The sequence below is a fragment of the Coregonus clupeaformis genome, chromosome 12 (assembly GCF_020615455.1).
Source record: "Coregonus clupeaformis isolate EN_2021a chromosome 12, ASM2061545v1, whole genome shotgun sequence".
Lineage (NCBI taxonomy): Eukaryota > Metazoa > Chordata > Actinopteri > Salmoniformes > Salmonidae > Coregonus > Coregonus clupeaformis.
Window position 1 is genome coordinate 20,181,695 of NC_059203.1, and position 18,679 is coordinate 20,200,373.

General features: G+C 41.1%; 1 protein-coding gene across 1 annotated transcript; it reads left to right on the forward strand.

Annotated features, from left to right (window-relative positions):
* The first annotated feature begins 4,046 nt into the window (after positions 1-4,046).
* LOC121577946 (glycerol-3-phosphate dehydrogenase [NAD(+)], cytoplasmic-like) lies at positions 4,047-14,135 on the forward strand. Its single transcript, XM_041891938.2, has 8 exons — positions 4,047-4,153; positions 9,368-9,545; positions 9,921-10,061; positions 10,337-10,475; positions 10,749-10,861; positions 11,516-11,752; positions 13,005-13,111; positions 13,931-14,135. Exons 1-8 carry the CDS (start codon positions 4,113-4,115, stop codon positions 14,025-14,027), a joined length of 1,053 nt encoding a protein of 350 aa, XP_041747872.1. The 5' UTR covers positions 4,047-4,112; the 3' UTR covers positions 14,028-14,135.
* The last annotated feature ends 4,544 nt before the right edge of the window (positions 14,136-18,679 follow it).

Sequence of the window (18,679 nt, forward strand, 5' to 3'; positions counted from 1 at the left end):
CTCAACCTATAGCCTATATACTTATTATGGACACAGTATGCTTTACATTAGTTATCTTGTTGTTATTAGTTGTTGTTAGTTGTTATTAGTCCCATCCTTCAGCTCCATTCAACACCTCCCATCTATCTCTTAACACCATCCATATTGGATTTCAATTTGCCATATATTTTTCAACTGTACTGTGATGTTTCACAAAAGTTCTGAACCCTTCTATTCTCATTGTTTCTATAGATTGTAAATTGAAAATAAACATTTTTGCTAAAAGTATTATTAATTTATTGATCGATTGACTATGACTTTTCAGATCACCCAGTAGTGCTATCTGCAGGATTAGCTCCAGGTAAATATAGCAATCCTTCAGCCATTCCTGGACCTGTGACCAAAAACAAGCTACAAATGGACAGTACCAAAACAAATGATCTAATGATTCTGTCTCTTCGCAGCAAAATCTGCAGAGCTGGGAAGATTGTATCCCCCATATAAATAACATTATATTGGCAGCAAGAATTTTGTATAATCATTTACATTGAAAAATTATACGTTTTGAATCCGGCGTCGTTTTGCGTATCAGTTCATAAACACTATGCCATGGAATCGGTACGTCAAAAATCTCTTCCCAACTATTTTGCAATCTCTATGGGACGGCTGTCAATCCTTTGGTCCTTAAATGAAACTGGTATACTTTTTTATTTATCACAATTTTCTTTAACCAATTTTGTTATTTAATCCAGGGCCAACAGACAAGTTCCTTACTTTTTCCCCCTTCCACTTTCCTCTTCAATTTTTGCGGTTATGCTGCAATTATTTGGTTGTAACTTTGGGTAGAGCAGACATTTCTATATTTTTTTGTTAGCTGCATGTGCGACATAACTCCACCAGTCCTACCTATGATATCATTTACGAAGATTATACCTTTTTAAAACATTTTCTCAAAAAAATAATGGTTTCTTATCAATTAGTATATTTGAGTTTAACCACAATATTTGTTGCATTATGTTCTGTCGTTTCGGGAGGATTAAATTGAAATTGCAACCAACTTTCTATGGCTTGTTTTAGAAATAGCGATATTTGGGAGATTATTTCCTTTTCAAATAACTGAAAGTGAGAGGTGGTAATCTGAATAAAGGGAAAAAGGCCATTCTTGAACATGGGGTGAGACAATCTTACTAATTTGCTAGAGAACCAGTTCGGATTTAAGTATAACGTTTGTATGACTGAAGCTTTTAGTGATAGGTCTAATGCTTTAATATTTAATCATTTCTGTCCTCCGAATTCATATTCATTATATAAATAGTCCCGTTTAATTTTGTCTGGCTTGCTGTTCCAAATAAAATGGAATCTTTTTTTCTCATATAATTTAAAAAACGGTTCGCTAGGCGTAGGCAAGACCATAAGCAAATAGGTAAACTGGGATAATACTAAAGAGTTAATCAGGGTGATTTTTTCCACAAATAGACAGGTATTTACCTTTCCATGGTAGCAAGATCTTATCTATTTTTGCTAACTTTCTATTAAAATGTGTTGGAGTGAGATCCTTTATTTCATTTGGAATATGTATTCCGAGTATATCCACAACACCATCAGACCATTTTATTGGTAAACTACATGGTAATGTAAATGTTTTATTTTTTAGTGATCCAATACGTAATATAGTACATTTATCATAATTTGGTTGTAATCCAGAGAGGTTAGAAAATGTATCTAGATCTTCTATGAGGCTGTGGAGGGATTCAAGTTGTGGATTTAAAAGAAAACATGAAATATCAGCGTACAATGACACCTTTGTTTTTAAGCCCTGGATTTCTAATCCCTTGATATTATTGTTGGATCTGATTTTAATAGCTACAGTTGTTTAAGTTCTCCCACTTAAAAAGATGAGAGAGGCCTGTAATTTTCATCAAAGGTACACGTCAACTATGACAGACAAAATGAGATTTTTTTTCTCCAGAAAATCACATTGTAGGATTTTTAATGAATTTATTTGCAAATTATGGTGGAAAATAAGTATTTGGTCAATAACAAAAGTTTCTCAATACTTTGTTATATACCCTTTGTTGGCAATGACACAGGTCAAACGTTTTCTGTATGTCTTCACAAGGTTTTCACACACTGTTGCTGGTATTTTGGCCCATTCCTCCATTCAGATCTCCTCTAGAGCAGTGATGTTTTGGGGCTGTCGCTGGGCAACACGGACTTTCAACTCCCTCCAAAGATTTTCTATGGGGTTGAGATCTGGAGAGTGGCTAGGCCACTCCAGGACCTTGAAATGCTTCTTACGAAGCCACTCCTTCGTTGCCCGGGCGGTGTGTTTGGGATCATTGTCATGCTGAAAGACCCAGCCACGTTTCATCTTCAATGCCCTTGCTGATGGAAGGAGGTTTTCACTCAAAATCTCACGATACATGGCCCCATTCATACTTTCCTTTACACAGATCAGTCGTCCTGGTCCCTTTGCAGAAAAACAGCCCCAAAGCATGATGTTTCCACCCCCATGCTTCACAGTAGGTATGGTGTTCTTTGGATGCAACTCAGCATTCTTTGTCCTCCAAACACGACGAGTTGAGTTTTTACCAAAAAGTTCTATTTTGGTTTCAAACTCTCCACCAAGACCAAAGAGCTCTCCAAGGATGTCAGGGACAAGATTGTAGACCTACACAAGGCTGGAATGGGCAATAAGACCATCGCCAAGCAGCTTGGTGAGAAGGTGACAACAGTTGGTGTGATTATTTGCAAATGGAAGAAACACAAAATAACTGTCAATCTCCCTCGGCCTGGGGCTCCATGCAAGATCTCACCTCGTGGAGTTGCAATGATCATGAGAACGGTGAGGAATCAGCCCAGAACTACATGGGAGGATCTTGTCAATGATCTCAAGGCAGCTGGGACCATAGTCACCAAGAAAACAATTGGTAACACACTACGCCGTGAAGGACTGAAATCCTGCAGCGCCCGCAAGGTCCCCCTGCTCAAGAAAGCACATATACAGGGCCGTCTGAAGTTTGCCAATGAACATCTGAATGATTCAGATGAGAACTGGGTGAAAGTGTTGTGGTCAGATGAGACCAAAATCGAGCTCTTTGGCATCAACTCAACTCGCCGTGTTTGGAGGAGGAGGAATGCTGCCTATGACCCCAAGAACACCATCCCCACCGTCAAACATGGAGGTGGAAAAATTATGCTTTGGGGGTGTTTTTCTGCTAAGGGGACAGGACAACTTCACCGCATCAAAGGGACGATGGACGGTGCCATGTACCGTCAAATCTCCTTCCCTCAGCCAGGGCATTGAAAATGGGTCGTGGATGGGTATTCCAGCATGATAATGACCCAAAACACACGGCCAAGGCAACAAAGGAGTGGCTTTAAGAAGAAGCACATTAAGGTCCTAGAGTGGCCTAGCCAGTCTCCAGACCTTAATCCCATAGAAAATCTGTGGAGGGAGCTGAAGGTTCGAGTTGCCAAACGTCAGCCTCGAAACCTTAATGACTTGGAAAAGATCTGCAAAGAGGAGTGGGACAAAATCCCTCCTGAGATGTGTGCAAACCTGGTGGCCAACTACAAGCAACGTCTGACCTCTGTGATTGCCAACAAGGGTTTTGCCAAGTACTAAATCATGTTTTGCAGAGGGGTCAAAAACGTATTTCCCTCATTAAAATGCAAATCAATTTATAACATTTTTGACATGCATTTTTCTGAATTTTTTTGTTGTTATTCTGTTTCTCATTGTTCAAATAAACCTACCATTAAAATTATAGACTGATCATTTCTTTGTCAGTGGGCAAACGTACAAAATCAGCAGGGGATCAAATACTTTTTTCCCTCACTGTATCTCCAATGTATCGTCCATGTAAAAAAAACCTGTCTGATTAGAATGAATAATGTCTGACAATACCTTTTTAATTATATGCGCTTGAAAACAAAAAAACAAAACAAAAATGGTCCTTTTGGAGCCTGTCTGGACCTGAGCGCGTTAACCAGTAAATACAAGAGGGCGTGACCCAGACTGCTGTCCCACGTGCCAGATATAAATACATTTAGTCTCGGCTTCAGACGCGTTCTCTCAGCAATCACTTCAGGAGGAACGACAGACACCGTGAACGGTCGCACTGTACATCATGGCACCCAAGAAAGTATGCATCATTGGCTCTGGCAACTGGTAGATACCTTTTTATATTGATTTGTTCTAAAATGTTTAGGCTATTTGATGAAGTCTTTCTGAACTGATGATGCAGAATTATCTTACTGTACTGTACAAGAGACAGCTGTTTTTCCATGTCAGTGGTTTTCAAATGCCTTTCACTTACCGGACTGTAATTTGAGTTGGTAATAATACTGTCAACCTTTGAGTCGGTTGTGTATCAGGTTGTAGGTTATAGAAGTGCAGGTGTTTGAGAAGAGTGGATCGAGTGATCTCACTAGAAACAGATGACTGTTTGAAAATGACTGTTGCTGTTTGCTTTCCCCAGCTTTCTTTGTTTGCCTTATCAGACTAATATTAATAATAATAGTACTTTTATTGTCTCGATTATGCTTACCTATGGTGGTAATAATGCAACATAACTGGGGCAAATATCAGAATTTTATTGCATCTACTGGAATTGCTGGATTATTTTAGTTTCAGCTTGTGACAGCACTGGATGTTTGCATAATACAGTTCTACTCCTTATAGTTTTAAACACACACACATGCACACACACAGGCTGCCTCCAATTCACTGTATGCATGAGATCAGATAATGACTAAATAAAATGTTTCTGATTATATGTTTCTGTCAGTGATGAGGAGATGGGAATACCAAAGTCTAAACTCTAACCTACAGGCTTTAAACCTCTGTGATAAAACAACACTATGATTCTTCATGATACACAAACCACAATTTACAAAGTGGTGATTAGCTCATATTAACCATATTATATGATGAAGTTGAAGGGTGGTATGTCCAACCAACCTGGACTCAGGGGTAGACGTAACATACAGTTGAAGTCGGAAGTTAATATACAGTGGGGGAAAAAAGTATTTAGTCAGCCACCAATTGTGCAAGTTCTCCCACTTAAAAAGATGAGAGAGGCCTGTAATTTTCATCATAGGTACACGTCAACTATTACAGACAAATTGAGAAAAAAATATCGAGAAAATCATATTGTAGGATTTTTAATGAATTTATTTGCAAATTATGGTGGAAAATAAGTATTTGGTCACCTACAAACAAGCAAGATTTCTGGCTCTCACAGACCTGTAACTTCTTCTTTAAGAGGCTCCTCTGTCCTCCACTCGTTACCTGTATTAATGGCACCTGTTTGAACTTGTTATCAGTATAAAAGACACCTGTCCACAACCTCAAACAGTCACACTCCAAACTCCACTATGGCCAAGACCAAAGAGCTGTCAAAGGACACCAGAAACAAAATTGTAGACCTGCACCAGGCTGGGAAGACTGAATCTGCAATAGGTAAGCAGCTTGGTTTGAAGAAATCAACTGTGGGAGCAATTATTAGGAAATGGAAGACATACAAGACCACTGATAATCTCCCTCGATCTGGGGCTCCACGCAAGATCTCACCCCGTGGGGTCAAAATGATCACAAGAACGGTGAGCAAAAATCCCAGAACCACACGCGGGGACCTAGTGAATGACCTGCAGAGAGCTGGGACCAAAGTAACAAAGCCTACCATCAGTAACACACTACGCCGCCAGGGACTCAAATCCTGCAGTGCTAGACGTGTCCCCCTGCTTAAGCCAGTACATGTCCAGGCCCATCTGAAGTTTGCTAGAGTGCATTTGGATGATCCAGAAGAGGATTGGGAGAATGTCATATGGTCAGATGAAACCAAAATATAACTTTTTGGTAAAAACTCAACTCGTCGTGTTTGGAGGACAAAGAATGCTGAGTTGCATCCAAAGAACACCGTACCTACTGTGAAGCATGGGGGTGGAAACATCATGCTTTGGGGCTGTTTTTCTGCAAAGAGACCAGGACGACTGATCCGTGTAAAGGAAAGAATGAATGGGGCCATGTATCGTGAGATTTTGAGTGAAAACCTCCTTCCATCAGCAAGGGCATTGAAGATGAAACGTGGCTGGGTCTTTCAGCATGTCAATGATCCCAAACATACCGCCCGGGCAACGAAGGAGTGGCTTCGTAAGAAGCATTTCAAGGTCCTGGAGTGGCCTAGCCAGTCTCCAGATCTCAACCCCATAGAAAATCTTTGGAGGGAGTTGAAAGTCCGTGTTGCCCAGCGACAGCCCCAAAACATCACTGCTCTAGAGGAGATCTGCATGGAGGAATGGGCCAAAATACCAGCAACAGTGTGTGAAAACCTTGTGAAGACTTACAGAAAAGGTTTGACCTGTGTCATTGCCAACAAAGGGTATATAACAAAGTATTGAGAAACTTTTGTTATTGACCAAATACTTATTTTCCACCATAATTTGCAAATAAATTCATTACAAATCCTACAATGTGATTTTCTGGATATATTTTTCTCATTTTGTCTGTCATAGTTGACGTGTACCTATGATGAAAATTACAGGCCTCTCTCATCTTTTTAAGTTGGAGAACTTGCACAATTGGTGGCTGACTAAATACTTTTTTTCCCCACTGTACACCTTAGCCAAATACATTTATACTCACAATTCCTGACATTTAATCCTAGTAAAAATTCCCTGTCTTAGGTCAGTTAGGATCACCACTTTATTTTAAGAATCTGAAATGTCAGAATAATAGTAGAGAGAATTATTTATTTAAGCTTTTATTTCTTTCATCGCATTCCCAGTGGGTCAGAAGTTTACATACACTCAATTAGTATTTGGTAGCATTGCCTTTAAATTGTTTAACTTGGGTCAAATGTTTCGGGTAGCCTTCCACAAGCTTCCCACAATAAGTTGGGTGGATTTTGGCACATTCCTCCTGACAGAGCTGGTGTAACTGAGTCAGGTTTGTAGGCCTCCTTGCTCGCACACGCTTTTTCAGTTCTGCCCACATATTTTCTATAGGATTGAGGTCAGGGCTTTGTGATGGCCACTCCAATACCTTTACTTTGTTGTCCTTAAGCCATTTTGCCACAACTTTGGAAGTATGCTTGGGGTCATTGTCCATTTGGCAGACCCATTTGCGACCAAGCTTTAACTTCCTGACTGATGTCTTGAGATGTTGCTTCAATATATCCACATAATTTTCCTTCCTCATGATGCCATCTATTTTGTGAAGTGCACCAGTCCCTCCTGCAGCAAAGCACCCCCACAGCATGATGCTGCCACCCCCGTGCTTCACGGTTGGGATGGTGTTCTTCGGCTTGCAAGCCGACCCCTTTTTCCTCCAAACATAACGATGGTCATTATTGCCAAACAGTTCTATTTTTGTTTCATCAGACCAGAGGACATTTCTCCAAAAAGTACGATCTTTGTCCCCATGTGCAGTTGCAAACCATAGTCTAGGTTTTTTGTGGCGGTTTTGGAGCAGTGGCTTCTTCCTTGCTGAGCGTCCTTTCAGGTTATGTCGATATAGGACTCGTTTTACTGTGGATATAGATACTTTTGTACCTGTTTCCTCCAGCATCTTCACAAGGTCCTTTGCTGTTGTTCTGGGATGGATTTGCACTTTTTGCACCAAAGTACGTTCATCTCTAGGATACAGAACGCGTCTCCTTCCTGAGCGGTATGACGGCTGCGTGGTCCCATGGTGTTTATACCTGCGTACCATTGTTTGTACAGATGAACGTGGTACCTTCAGGCGTTTGGAAATTGCTCCCAAGGATGAACCATACTTGTGGAGGTCTACAATTTTGTCTGGCTGATTTCTTTTGATTTTCCCATGATGTCAAGCAAAGAGGCACTGAGTTTGAAGGTAGGCCTTGAAATACATCCACAGGTACACCTCCAATTGACTCAAATTATGTAAATTAGCCTATCAGAAGCTTCTAAAGCCATGACATCATTTTCTGGAATTTTCCAAGCTGTTTAAAGGCACTATAGTTTGTTAACAAGAAATGTGTGGAGTGGTTGAAAAATGAGTTTTAATGACTCCAACCTAAGTGTATGTAAACTTCCGACTTCAACTGTAGTAAACGTAAATCCAGGATCTCCAATTAGTATGATATGTTATGTTTCGTATGGTATGTATTAATTTGTTGATGTCCATCATCCATTTCGTATGAATTACTATTCGTATTATATGTTAAGAATTGCAATTCGTACAATATGTTACGAATTGAAATTCGTACAGTATGTTATGAATTAGAAAAACGTATGATATGTTACGAATTCCAATTTGTTGTAAATAATGTTCGCTAGCTGGCTAGGTGGCTAATGCTAATGTTGGCTAGGTGGCTAACGCTAATGTTAGCTAGGTGGCTAATGTTAGCTTGGTTAGGGTTAGGGGTTAAGGTTAGGATTAGGAGTTAGGTTAAAGGGGAAGGGTTATCTAACATGCTAAGTAGTTGCAAATAGCTAAAAAGTAGTAAGTAGTTGCAAAGTTGCTAAAATTGTACATTTGTCCATGATGCGATTTGAACACGCAACTTTGGGTTGCTAGAAGTTCACATTATACGCCCGACCAACCACTGAACTTTCGTTTTTGCCTTAAGTAACCTTCTGTCTTATGTAACCAGACCAAATGTAACATATCATACCAATTTGAGTGTCCCGGATTTACATTTACTATGTTACGTCTAGTCTGAGACCAGGCCATGCTGCTATGACAACAAACGCTTAGAACTGCTGCACTGCAGGGTCTTCCTCAGGAATGCTCTTATGTTCTCTGAGGTTGGATTGTGTTGTTGGGTTGTGTTGTGTAGTGTTGTGTTGTGTAGGTTACTAGAACAATCGGGGGGAAGTTGCTGAATCAATATTGAGTTGTCTGATCTTTAAAATATCACTCTTGCCTCATTGTTTGGCGTAAAATAAGGCCTTGTTTGAGTAATCACTACTACTGTCATTATACTAATTATGTGTGGTGTATATTTATTGTAAACGGTGTATGAGCAACATTAATTCTTGTCACAATAATAATTTACGAGTCCACTTTTGACAAATTACACCATTATTTTCCTCTCCCAGCATTTGTTGCATAATATTTGGTGCTAGAAAGCTTAACTGCTTGGCAGCAGTGAGAGACAAGCTTCATTAACCAAATACAATTGCAAGACTGATTGGTTGGGTCCAATGGGGACATTCAACATTCAAGCATCTCACTTCTAGCCTGTTTATCTCTCAAAGTGGGAATACCTCACTGGGTTTTGCACCCTGCTCTAATACTAGTGTGAAGTCTATCATCCATTCAATTGGAAGTAATCTCCTCAGCTCCGAAAATGTGGAGAACAGGAATGAAACAATGGGATTGTTTGAAATGGACACTTTTGTTTCACATCTACAGGGGTTCTGCCATTGCCAAGATTGTGGGCACCAACGCAGGAAAGCTTGACATATTCGACACGACAGTGAACATGTGGGTGTTTGAGGAGACGGTGAACGGACGCAAACTCACAGAGATCATCAATACAGACCATGAGAACGTCAAGTACCTGCCTGGACACAAGCTGCCTCCCAACATCGTAAGACTCATTCATTTCAGGTTTTCAAAATGCTCTGAAAAAGAATATGTGTATTCATAATTAAAGAAGTAACCCAGAACCAAATCTCTCGTGCAGCTAACATTTATGTTTACAGTTTGTCACGATCGAAATCACAACAATGCATATATCACCTTTTTGGTTCAATAAATATTTTTTTTATTATTACCTGATTATTAACTAATCATTACGTTATAATGTATTATTACCAACCTTTAAATTTAAGTCTGCCACACTTCATCCGATTAATGTCATCCCCGTGTAGGTGGCTGTCTGCCACACTTCATCCGATTAATGTCATCCCCATGTAGGTGGCTGTCTGCCACACTTCATCCGATTAATGTCATCCCCGTGTAGGTGGCTGTTCCAGAGGTGACGGATGCTGTGAAGGGAGCAGACATCCTGATCTTCGTTATTCCACACCAGTTCATCAACAGAATCTGTGACACCATCAGAGAACACATCAAGAAGGATGCTGTGGGCATGTCTCTTATCAAGGTGAGTGGCTTTGCTTTCAGGGCCTGTTTGAATAAGGCCAGATGTTCAATTCAGCAGCAAACAATTGCCTTTTTGAAGGGCGAACTTCTGATTTAATTTACAGAATTGAATACTGCTGCTTCTAATTGTTGCTTGTTGCTGTAAATAGAATGTGTTCTCAGTCCCAAAGGGTGAAGAGGGGTGAGGCAGATCTACATTCCTAGTGTTCTGGTGTTTCAGGGTGTGGATGAGGGTGATAATACTAATAGATGTATCCATGGGGATATACGTTTCAGGGTGTGGATGAGGGTCCCGAGGGGTTGAAGCTGATTTCTGATGTCATCAGAGAGAAGCTGGGCATCACCATGACAGTACTGATGGGGGCCAACATTGCCAACGAAGTCGCAGAGGAGAAATTCTGCGAGACCACAATCGGTAAGGAGTGTGTGTGTGTGTGTGTGTGTGTGTGTGTGTGTGTGTGTGTGTGTGTGTGTGTGCAAAGCTATGCCCTGCATCTGTATATTTGATGCGTATGAAGTATAATCAAGGTGTATTTGGTTGCTTTGGAAAATAGAACCCAGTACATCTCTTCCATTAAAAGAGCCCATGCCGATGCTTTTGTGTTACAGTAGTAAGTATCGATGCATTATATGATATGATGGTATTTGGGATATTTCATGTGTAATAATGTTTGTATTCTTCCCCCAGGCTGTAAGAACCAGGACTGGGGCCCCATCCTGAAGGAACTGATGCAGACCATTAACTTTAGAGTCACTGTGGTGGTGGAGGCCGATGTCGTAGAGATCTGTGGAGCTCTCAAGGTCTGCTTTTTTTCTCATAAAATGCTTTTACATTGATCTCTTTCTGGTGAGATTAACTTCACAGTCAAACACCACTGTCAGTATGAAATGATGATATAGTAATCGCTTGCTTAATTTCTTATAGTGGTAGTACAATGCGCCTAATGATGGCATGCCATAGCTTTCTGTTTTTAATGGAAGCTGCAAGGTCCTCTATTCTGACCAGTGTCTTGGAAGATTATCCACAAATGTCTCCTGTGGTCTTCTGGGAGATCTTCACCTATAAGACATGTGGAATCAAATCAAATCAAATTGTATTTGTCACATGCGCCGAATACAACAGGTGAAATGCTTACTTACAAGCCCTTAACCAACAATGCAGTTTTTTGGAAGAATACCTAAAAAGAAATAATAAATAAAAGTAACAAATAATTAAAGAACAGCAGTCAAATAAAATAACAATAGCGAGGCTATATACAGGGGGTACCGGTACCGAGACAATGTGCGGGGGCACCGGTTAGTCAAGGTAATTGAGGGAATATGTACATGTAGGTAGAGTTATTAAAGTGACTATGCATAGATAATAAACAGAGAGTAGCAGCAGCGTAAAAGAGGAGGGGGGTAGCCATTTGAATCTAGATCTACACAGAGTAAAGAACAGGTCTCCCTCCCCAGAACATAGTGGCGGTGGGAGCAGGGTTCTGTGACGGCCTGGGCTTCGGTGATAACACGAAGGCAGCGGTGATCAGACTGGGGCTGATGGAGATGATCTCCTTCGCCCGGATATTCTGCACCGCTGGACCCGTCTCCCCCGTCACATTCCTGGAGAGCTGTGGCGTCGCCGACCTCATCACCACCTGCTACGGCGGACGTAACCGCAAGATCGCAGAGGCCTTCGCAAAAACAGGAAAGGTGAAGAATGTGGAAAGCGAGAGGAATACAAGGGGCATTGTAGATATTCTGAGATTCTCTCTCTCTCTCTGTTGTTCTCTCTCTCTGTTGTTCTCTCTCTCTGTTGTTCTCTCTCTGTTGTTCTCTCTCTCTCTGTTTTTTCTCTCTCTCTGTTGTTCTCTCTCTGTTGTTCTCTCTGTTGTTCTCTCTCTCTCTGTTGTTCTCTCGCTCTCTGTTGTTCTCTCTCTGTTGTTCTCTCTGTGTTGTTCTCTCTCTGTTGTTCTCTCTCTCTCTCTCTATCTCTCTCTCTCTCTCTGTTGTTCTCTCTCTCTCTCTGTTGTTCTCTCTCTCTCTGTTGTTCTCTCTCTGTTGTTCTCTCTCTCTCTGTTGTTCTCTCTCGGTTGTTCTCTCTCTCTCTATCTCTCTCTCTCTCTCTCTCTCTCTCTCTCTCTCTCCCTCTCTCTCTCTCTCTCTGTTGTTCTCTCTCTCTCTGTTGTTCTCTCTCTGTTGTTCTCTCTCTGTTGTTCTCTCGCTCTGTTCTCTCTCTCTGTTGTTCTCTCTCTCTCTGTTGTTCTCTCTCTCTGTTGTTCTCTCTCTCTGTTGTTATCTCTCTGTTGTTCTCTCTCTCTGTTGTTCTCTCTCTGTGTTGTTCTCTTTCTCTGTTGTTCTCTCTCTCTCTGTTGTTCTCTCTCTCTCTCTGTTGTTCTCTCTCTCTGTTGTTCTCTCTCTCTCTGTTGTTCTCTCTCTCTCTCTGTTGTTCTCTCTCTCTGTTGTTCTCTCTCTCTGTTGTTCTCTCTCTCTCTGTTGTTCTCTCTCTATGTTGTTCTCTCTCTCTGTTGTTCTCTCTCTCTCTGTTGTTCTCTCTCTGTTGTTGTCTCTCTCTGTTGTTCTCTCTCTCTGTTGTTCTCTTTCTCTGTTGTTCTCTCTCTCTCTGTTGTTCTCTCTCTGTGTTGTTCTCTTTCTCTGTTGTTCTCTCTCTCTCTGTTGTTCTCTCTCTCTCTCTGTTGTTCTCTCTCTCTCTCTCTGTTGTTCTCTCTCTCTCTGTTGTTCTCTCTCTGTTGTTCTCTCTCTCTGTTGTTCTCTCTCTGTGTTGTTCTCTTTCTCTGTTGTTCTCTCTCTCTCTGTTGTTCTCTCTCTCTCTCTGTTGTTCTCTCTCTCTGTTGTTTTCTCTCTCTATCTCTCTCTCTGTCGTTCGCTCTCTTTTTTCTCTCGCACCCTCCCCCCCTCCCTCTCTCTTTTCTCAATAAAAAAAGCTAATGTACACAATTTGTAGACAATTGAGGAGTTGGAGAAGGAGATGTTGAATGGTCAGAAGCTCCAGGGTCCAGCAACCGCAGCTGAAGTCAACCACATTCTGAAGAAGAAGGGCCTGGTGGACAAGTGAGTTACAATTACAGTATATTAATGTTAACATTCATATAGTGGATGAGTTTGGCTTCAGAATCTTCTGAGAACGAGTTTTGTTTTTATGCTAGATAGGCCTGCAACTATCAGTAACTACTACCAACAGTAAATAGTAAACACACAAGTAACACTCCATCCCACAAGTGAGGAGACACTGACCTGCACAGTGAGAAGAGCTGTCAGGTGTCATGGCCCCTGACAATGTGCCCCTAAGCAACCAATCAGGGCCCAGGTCCACAGGTCACAGAGAGTTTGAGAGGCTGGTTTATGGTACCCCCTAGACTCTCAGGCACCACTCCTGGGGGATGGGAAGTGGAGTGTGCAGATTGAAAGGGTTGCGAGGTGCTGATAAGAGTCACCGGTAGGGAATTCGTAAGAATGTTCTTAATTGAACATCCGAATTACATGTATAAACCAATCTTATAACCTTTTCACACTACTGAGCCGAACCGAGCCAAGCCATAGTTGCTGGAACTGTGCTGGAAAGAACCATGTGAAAGGCGATATATGAGCCAGGACAGTCCGGTTCGGACAAGGTTGAAGATGACAGGTTAAGACAAGGATTCTAATATCCCATAACTCTTTGCATAAATGAGGAAGCATTCTAAACAATGGGACCAGCTATGCTAGTTAGCAACAGGTGGTCCCATGAATCTGTTCATTTTCTAAAAGCTTCCGCATAGAATCATAACTTGTCCTAACCTGGGTATCTTCAACCTAGGGTTCGGGTAGGCCCTATAGTGTGGATCAGGCATTTTAACACTAAAACTGTTATCCCATCTTTCCTCCCTCCAGGTTCCCCTTGTTCAACGCTGTCAACCAGATCTGTTTCCACGGACACCCCGTCAAAGAGTTCATCAGCTGTTTGCAGAACCACCCTGAACACATGTAACTAACTGAAGGATGCTGCTACTCGGATGCTTTAAATGTTGGAAACAGCTGGAGGAAGGAAGGGAGGGAGGAAGGAAGGAAGGAAGGAAGGAAGGAAGGAAGGAAGGAAGGAAGGAAGGAAGGAAGGAAGGAAGGAAGGAAGGAAGGAAGGAAGGAAGGAAGGAAGGAAGGGAGGAAGGAAGGAAGGGAGGGAGGGAGGGAGGGAGGGAGGGAGGGAGGGAGGGAAGGAAGGGGGAGGAGCAGGTTGGATGATGATTGCGCTGCATCTAACTCACCTCTGTTTGAAATGAATCCTAAGAAAAGGGAGAGGAAACCTCAGCTCCTTCCTGGGCTGCTGGAATATTCAAACAACTCATAACCCCCTGTTCTGTTCCAACTGATTATTCATCTATTATTGGTGACGTTGTCACTAGGCAATGTTTCAGTAATGTGTCAGTGCTGTTTAGAAATTGTCAGAAAGACATTTTGTTTAGAATGCCCATATCCCTTAGTCTTTAACAGGTGAATTTTCTTCTGGGAGGGGAAGTGAATGGATGTGCTTTGGAAGTAAAACTTCAAATTGTCTTAAAAGAGTTTCCATTGTCAACATGAGAATGGCAGCTATCTTGTGGAAGTTGCATTTTACATAGTCTGGCAATCCCACACAAAAACACATGAAAGAAGTGCCTTGACATGCCTTTTCACCCAGTCACTGGTTAATATTAGTCTTGCAAACAGTTTCTGTTAACTTGTTATGTTTAAACAAAGGACTTGACTAAACAACCGTTGTTCACTGCTTATCCCTGGTTACAGCCTTCATGATGTCCTCTTTACTGAAGTAGCTTATGGCTTGCCTTGCTTATATGAATGGATGACATTTATTTTTGAATAAATTGTTCAAATAATTCCCCCCTAATGTTTTGGACTGCTTCAATGGTTTGACCTGTGCGATGCTACAGTGTAAAGTGCAGAGGACCTTCCCACACATGCTGTGCTCTCAGCACCGCTCCGTGAAATGTGATCTCAATCTGACTAGTCTGCTGCCCTAAACTCTTCACCTTTACCATTTTCTAGAGGGACGACTGCAACCTTTCTGTTCTGCTGAGATGTAGATTTCTCAGTACTCTCGTCTGAAACGATTGGAGGAAATGCATGGGGCCAATTTAATATAATCAGAACACGTGATTATATCTTGTTTTGGAGCAAGGGAATAAGTGTGTGTATTGAATCTTGCTGAATAATTAGCCAATTAAATATTTCATTTTCTCTTTTCAGATTTCTGAGGGTTCCATTATGCCAAAATAAGGATGTGATTTCAAAAGTAGTTTTGCATATAGGTTTGTGGACAAATTACTAACTTGTTTCGTAATACAGTATATAGGCTTTGATCAACAAACGTTGTAGTTTTTCCCTCCAAAACAGTTGATAAGGAGCTGGTGTTATGTAATATCATTACTAGATTCCCAAATTGACATGGTTTGCATAGTTATTAAATCAGCTACCCTATATGAGATCTCCTAATAATAGCACTACTCTCCATCGGGCAAAGGTGGAAGGTGAACTATATTTAGTAAGGCTCAGTGTAGATTGCTGTGGACCAGGGAGAAACTACTAAAATGCCCATCACAACATCAACTGCCCAATCAGATACTTTATGTAGGACTGGGATTCCCCCATGGGAACATACAGCCAGACAAATTAATATAAAGTCTCATAGAATAATCTGTCTATGTTTTCTTCCTCCATTTTTTCCAGTAAATCCACTAATTAATTGTACTGGTCCATGGAGTAGCCTAACCCAATGGGTGTGATTGTTTAGACCTAAGACATATATTACACAGTTATTGTGCTATTATCGTCATACTGTATCATGACTAGGGCCAGGCGTTCTGGATGTTCTTTGTAGGTTTTTTCTTTGACCAGTATTTCCAGCATTATCCACTGGGTTTGCAGCAGGCAGAAAATCCTAGGACGTTCTCTTTCAGCGTTTTTCGACTGATGGGTCGTGTCCCAAATTTGAGTTGGGGGAGGTTTTGAATGGGTGTCAAGAGTAAAAATAATAATAATAATAATTTAAATGAAAAAATACTCCAGTCTGAACATAAACCAAGTAGAACGTGTGTAGAAATGATAATGAACTTAAATAATAATTCTTCAATCACAGTATTTTCCATTTTTGGTAACACTTTACTTGACACCCAGCGTCATAACACGTTCATAACCATCTCCTAAACCAGGAGTGGTTTAGGCCTACTGTAGATCAGTGATTCTACACCTCACTTTTCTCATGTAGCAGTGTTGTTTCCGTCCCTCTCCTCGCCCCTACCTGGGCTCGAACCAGTCACCCTCGAAGCACCGTTACCCGTCGCTCCACTAAAGCCGCGGCCCTTCCAGAGCAAGGGAAACGACTACTTCAAGGTCTCAGAGCGACTGACGTCACCGATTGAAACGCTACTAGCGCGCACCGCTAACTAGCTAGCCACACCAGTTACACTCAAACGGATCCTCTCCAACAGACTCAATCCCTGATCATCGGAGGTTATAAACATGGAGCAATTAGGACAGTTAAAGGGGAGAGACTATGAATCCAACCAGAAAATATAAAACATCAAAATCTGAATATTGCTCGAAAAAAGAGCGCGCCAATAACTAGCCGGGACACTCTTTGCAAACAACAATATATTCTGCAAAACCTGCAATTTAGCATTAGATTATTATACATATGGGTATGATTGGCATTTTTATATCAGCAAATGTAGAGTGGGAAATGTAGACTATTTTCAGAACATAAATGGCTAGCCTATTATCATTAGCTATAGAAATAAAAACCCAACAACTTCTCCAACTTGGTAAAGACCGCAGTATTTGGAGAGTTACGCTTTTCCGCCTCCACACAGCGCAGGTACACGGAACAATGTTGAATAGTTCACTGCCTGAATAGTTCCCTGCCTGTATCAGCCAGAACAATTTTTTACGTCTTCTTCATCTAGCTCTCCCACAAAATATGAAGAACATATTGGTCTTGTGTGTCAGTTGATTCGTCCATTATTATGGAGACGCTTTCAGATGATTATTTTTACCAGACTGCGCCTCCGTTCTTTACGTATGTTAATGAATGCACATTCATTCGCATTTGGGGATTGTCAACTTTTTCGAGAGGAATAATGGCGCGTGCAAAAGCCATATCCTCAGCATTTACGTTTTTAGGCCTACATGTATTTCTATAGCGAATGAAAATGGTAAATTTGTTCGGAAATTTTCTTAGATAAATGCCTATTATACCCATATAATGTTGATAACAGACAATAAGTTAAATATTTATGTTGATAATGTCCTTAAGATATTGTAATCATTTGGTTCATTAGGCTAATAATAATAAGCTATTTAGCAGACTCTTTTATCCAAACGACTTACAGTCATGTGCGCATACATTTTTACGTATGGGTGGTCCTGGGGATCGAACCCACTACCTTGGCGTTACATGCGCCATGGTCTATTGAGATACAGAGGCTCCTGAATGTAAGGATCCTCTGTAGGCTGCTAAAGCGTAAGCTGCTGATGAGAACAATTGTCGGCAAACATATTATTTTGAAGTCAGTGGATAATTACATTAGATGATCATGGTACGCACACGTGACAATTAATTCACACGTGGTGTGAGATGGCGCTATATGGAACTCTTGGTGTCGGTTGATCGAAATGGGGGATAATCATGACATTTCAGAACGTCTCCCTTGTAATACTATGGATGGCCGCTTGGTGGTGCCATCATCTTGTTCAGCTTGTAAAGTCAACTCTCTGGGGCAAGACAATTTTCTACATACAACATAGGGTACTAGGGGGTAACTAGCCCCCCCTAAGGACAATGCCTAATTGCTGACCAAAAAAAAGCAACATTTTGAAAAAAAATTGGTATGTGGATGAAGGTCATGCTTAGGCGAATAAACTATAAAGGGAAATAAATGGCTACAGTTTACACTTTTTCAGTGGCAGTTACCCCGGTAGAAGATTATGGCATAGGGTTTCACACAAGTGTGTTAAAATCCATTTAATCCGTTTTATTTAGAAATTATTTAGTAAGTAATACTTAAAAGCTAGTTGTTTTATTTTAATGATTCAAACAAAATATGTGGGGGAAATGGTGTTGCACATGTCACCATTAATATCCGCACTAAGAGGAGATTTGATGCAAGCAGGGGCTAGTTACCCCCTACTACCTTACATTCAACCAATCTTGAGCACGCGATTTTAATCACTGATCATTATTGATTATCTTGTCTTTTGACAAGAACGCTAGCTAGCTAGGTGGCTGCAGGCTGCCAAATTAACAGGATTCCATCAATGATCCCTACATTCGCACTGCTTTGCTTTATCTTGGCCAGGTCGCAGTTGTAAATGACAACTTGTTCTCAACTGGCTTACCTGGTTAAATAAAGGTTAAATAAAAAATACAATAAAAAAAATACCTCTGTGAATAGCGGGCGGGAGGTGGGGCCTGCAATTCAAATCACGCCTGTCAATTATAGCTTTAAAACTGCTGGAGAGAGTGAACATTTATAAGCTGGTTATAACAGACCCTTGTAACGGAGAAACTGACACAGCATCGAAACAGTTGCCTGTTTCACTTTTGAGAGTTTTAGGGCTTAGTTAGGTTGAAATCATAGGCAAAGTATT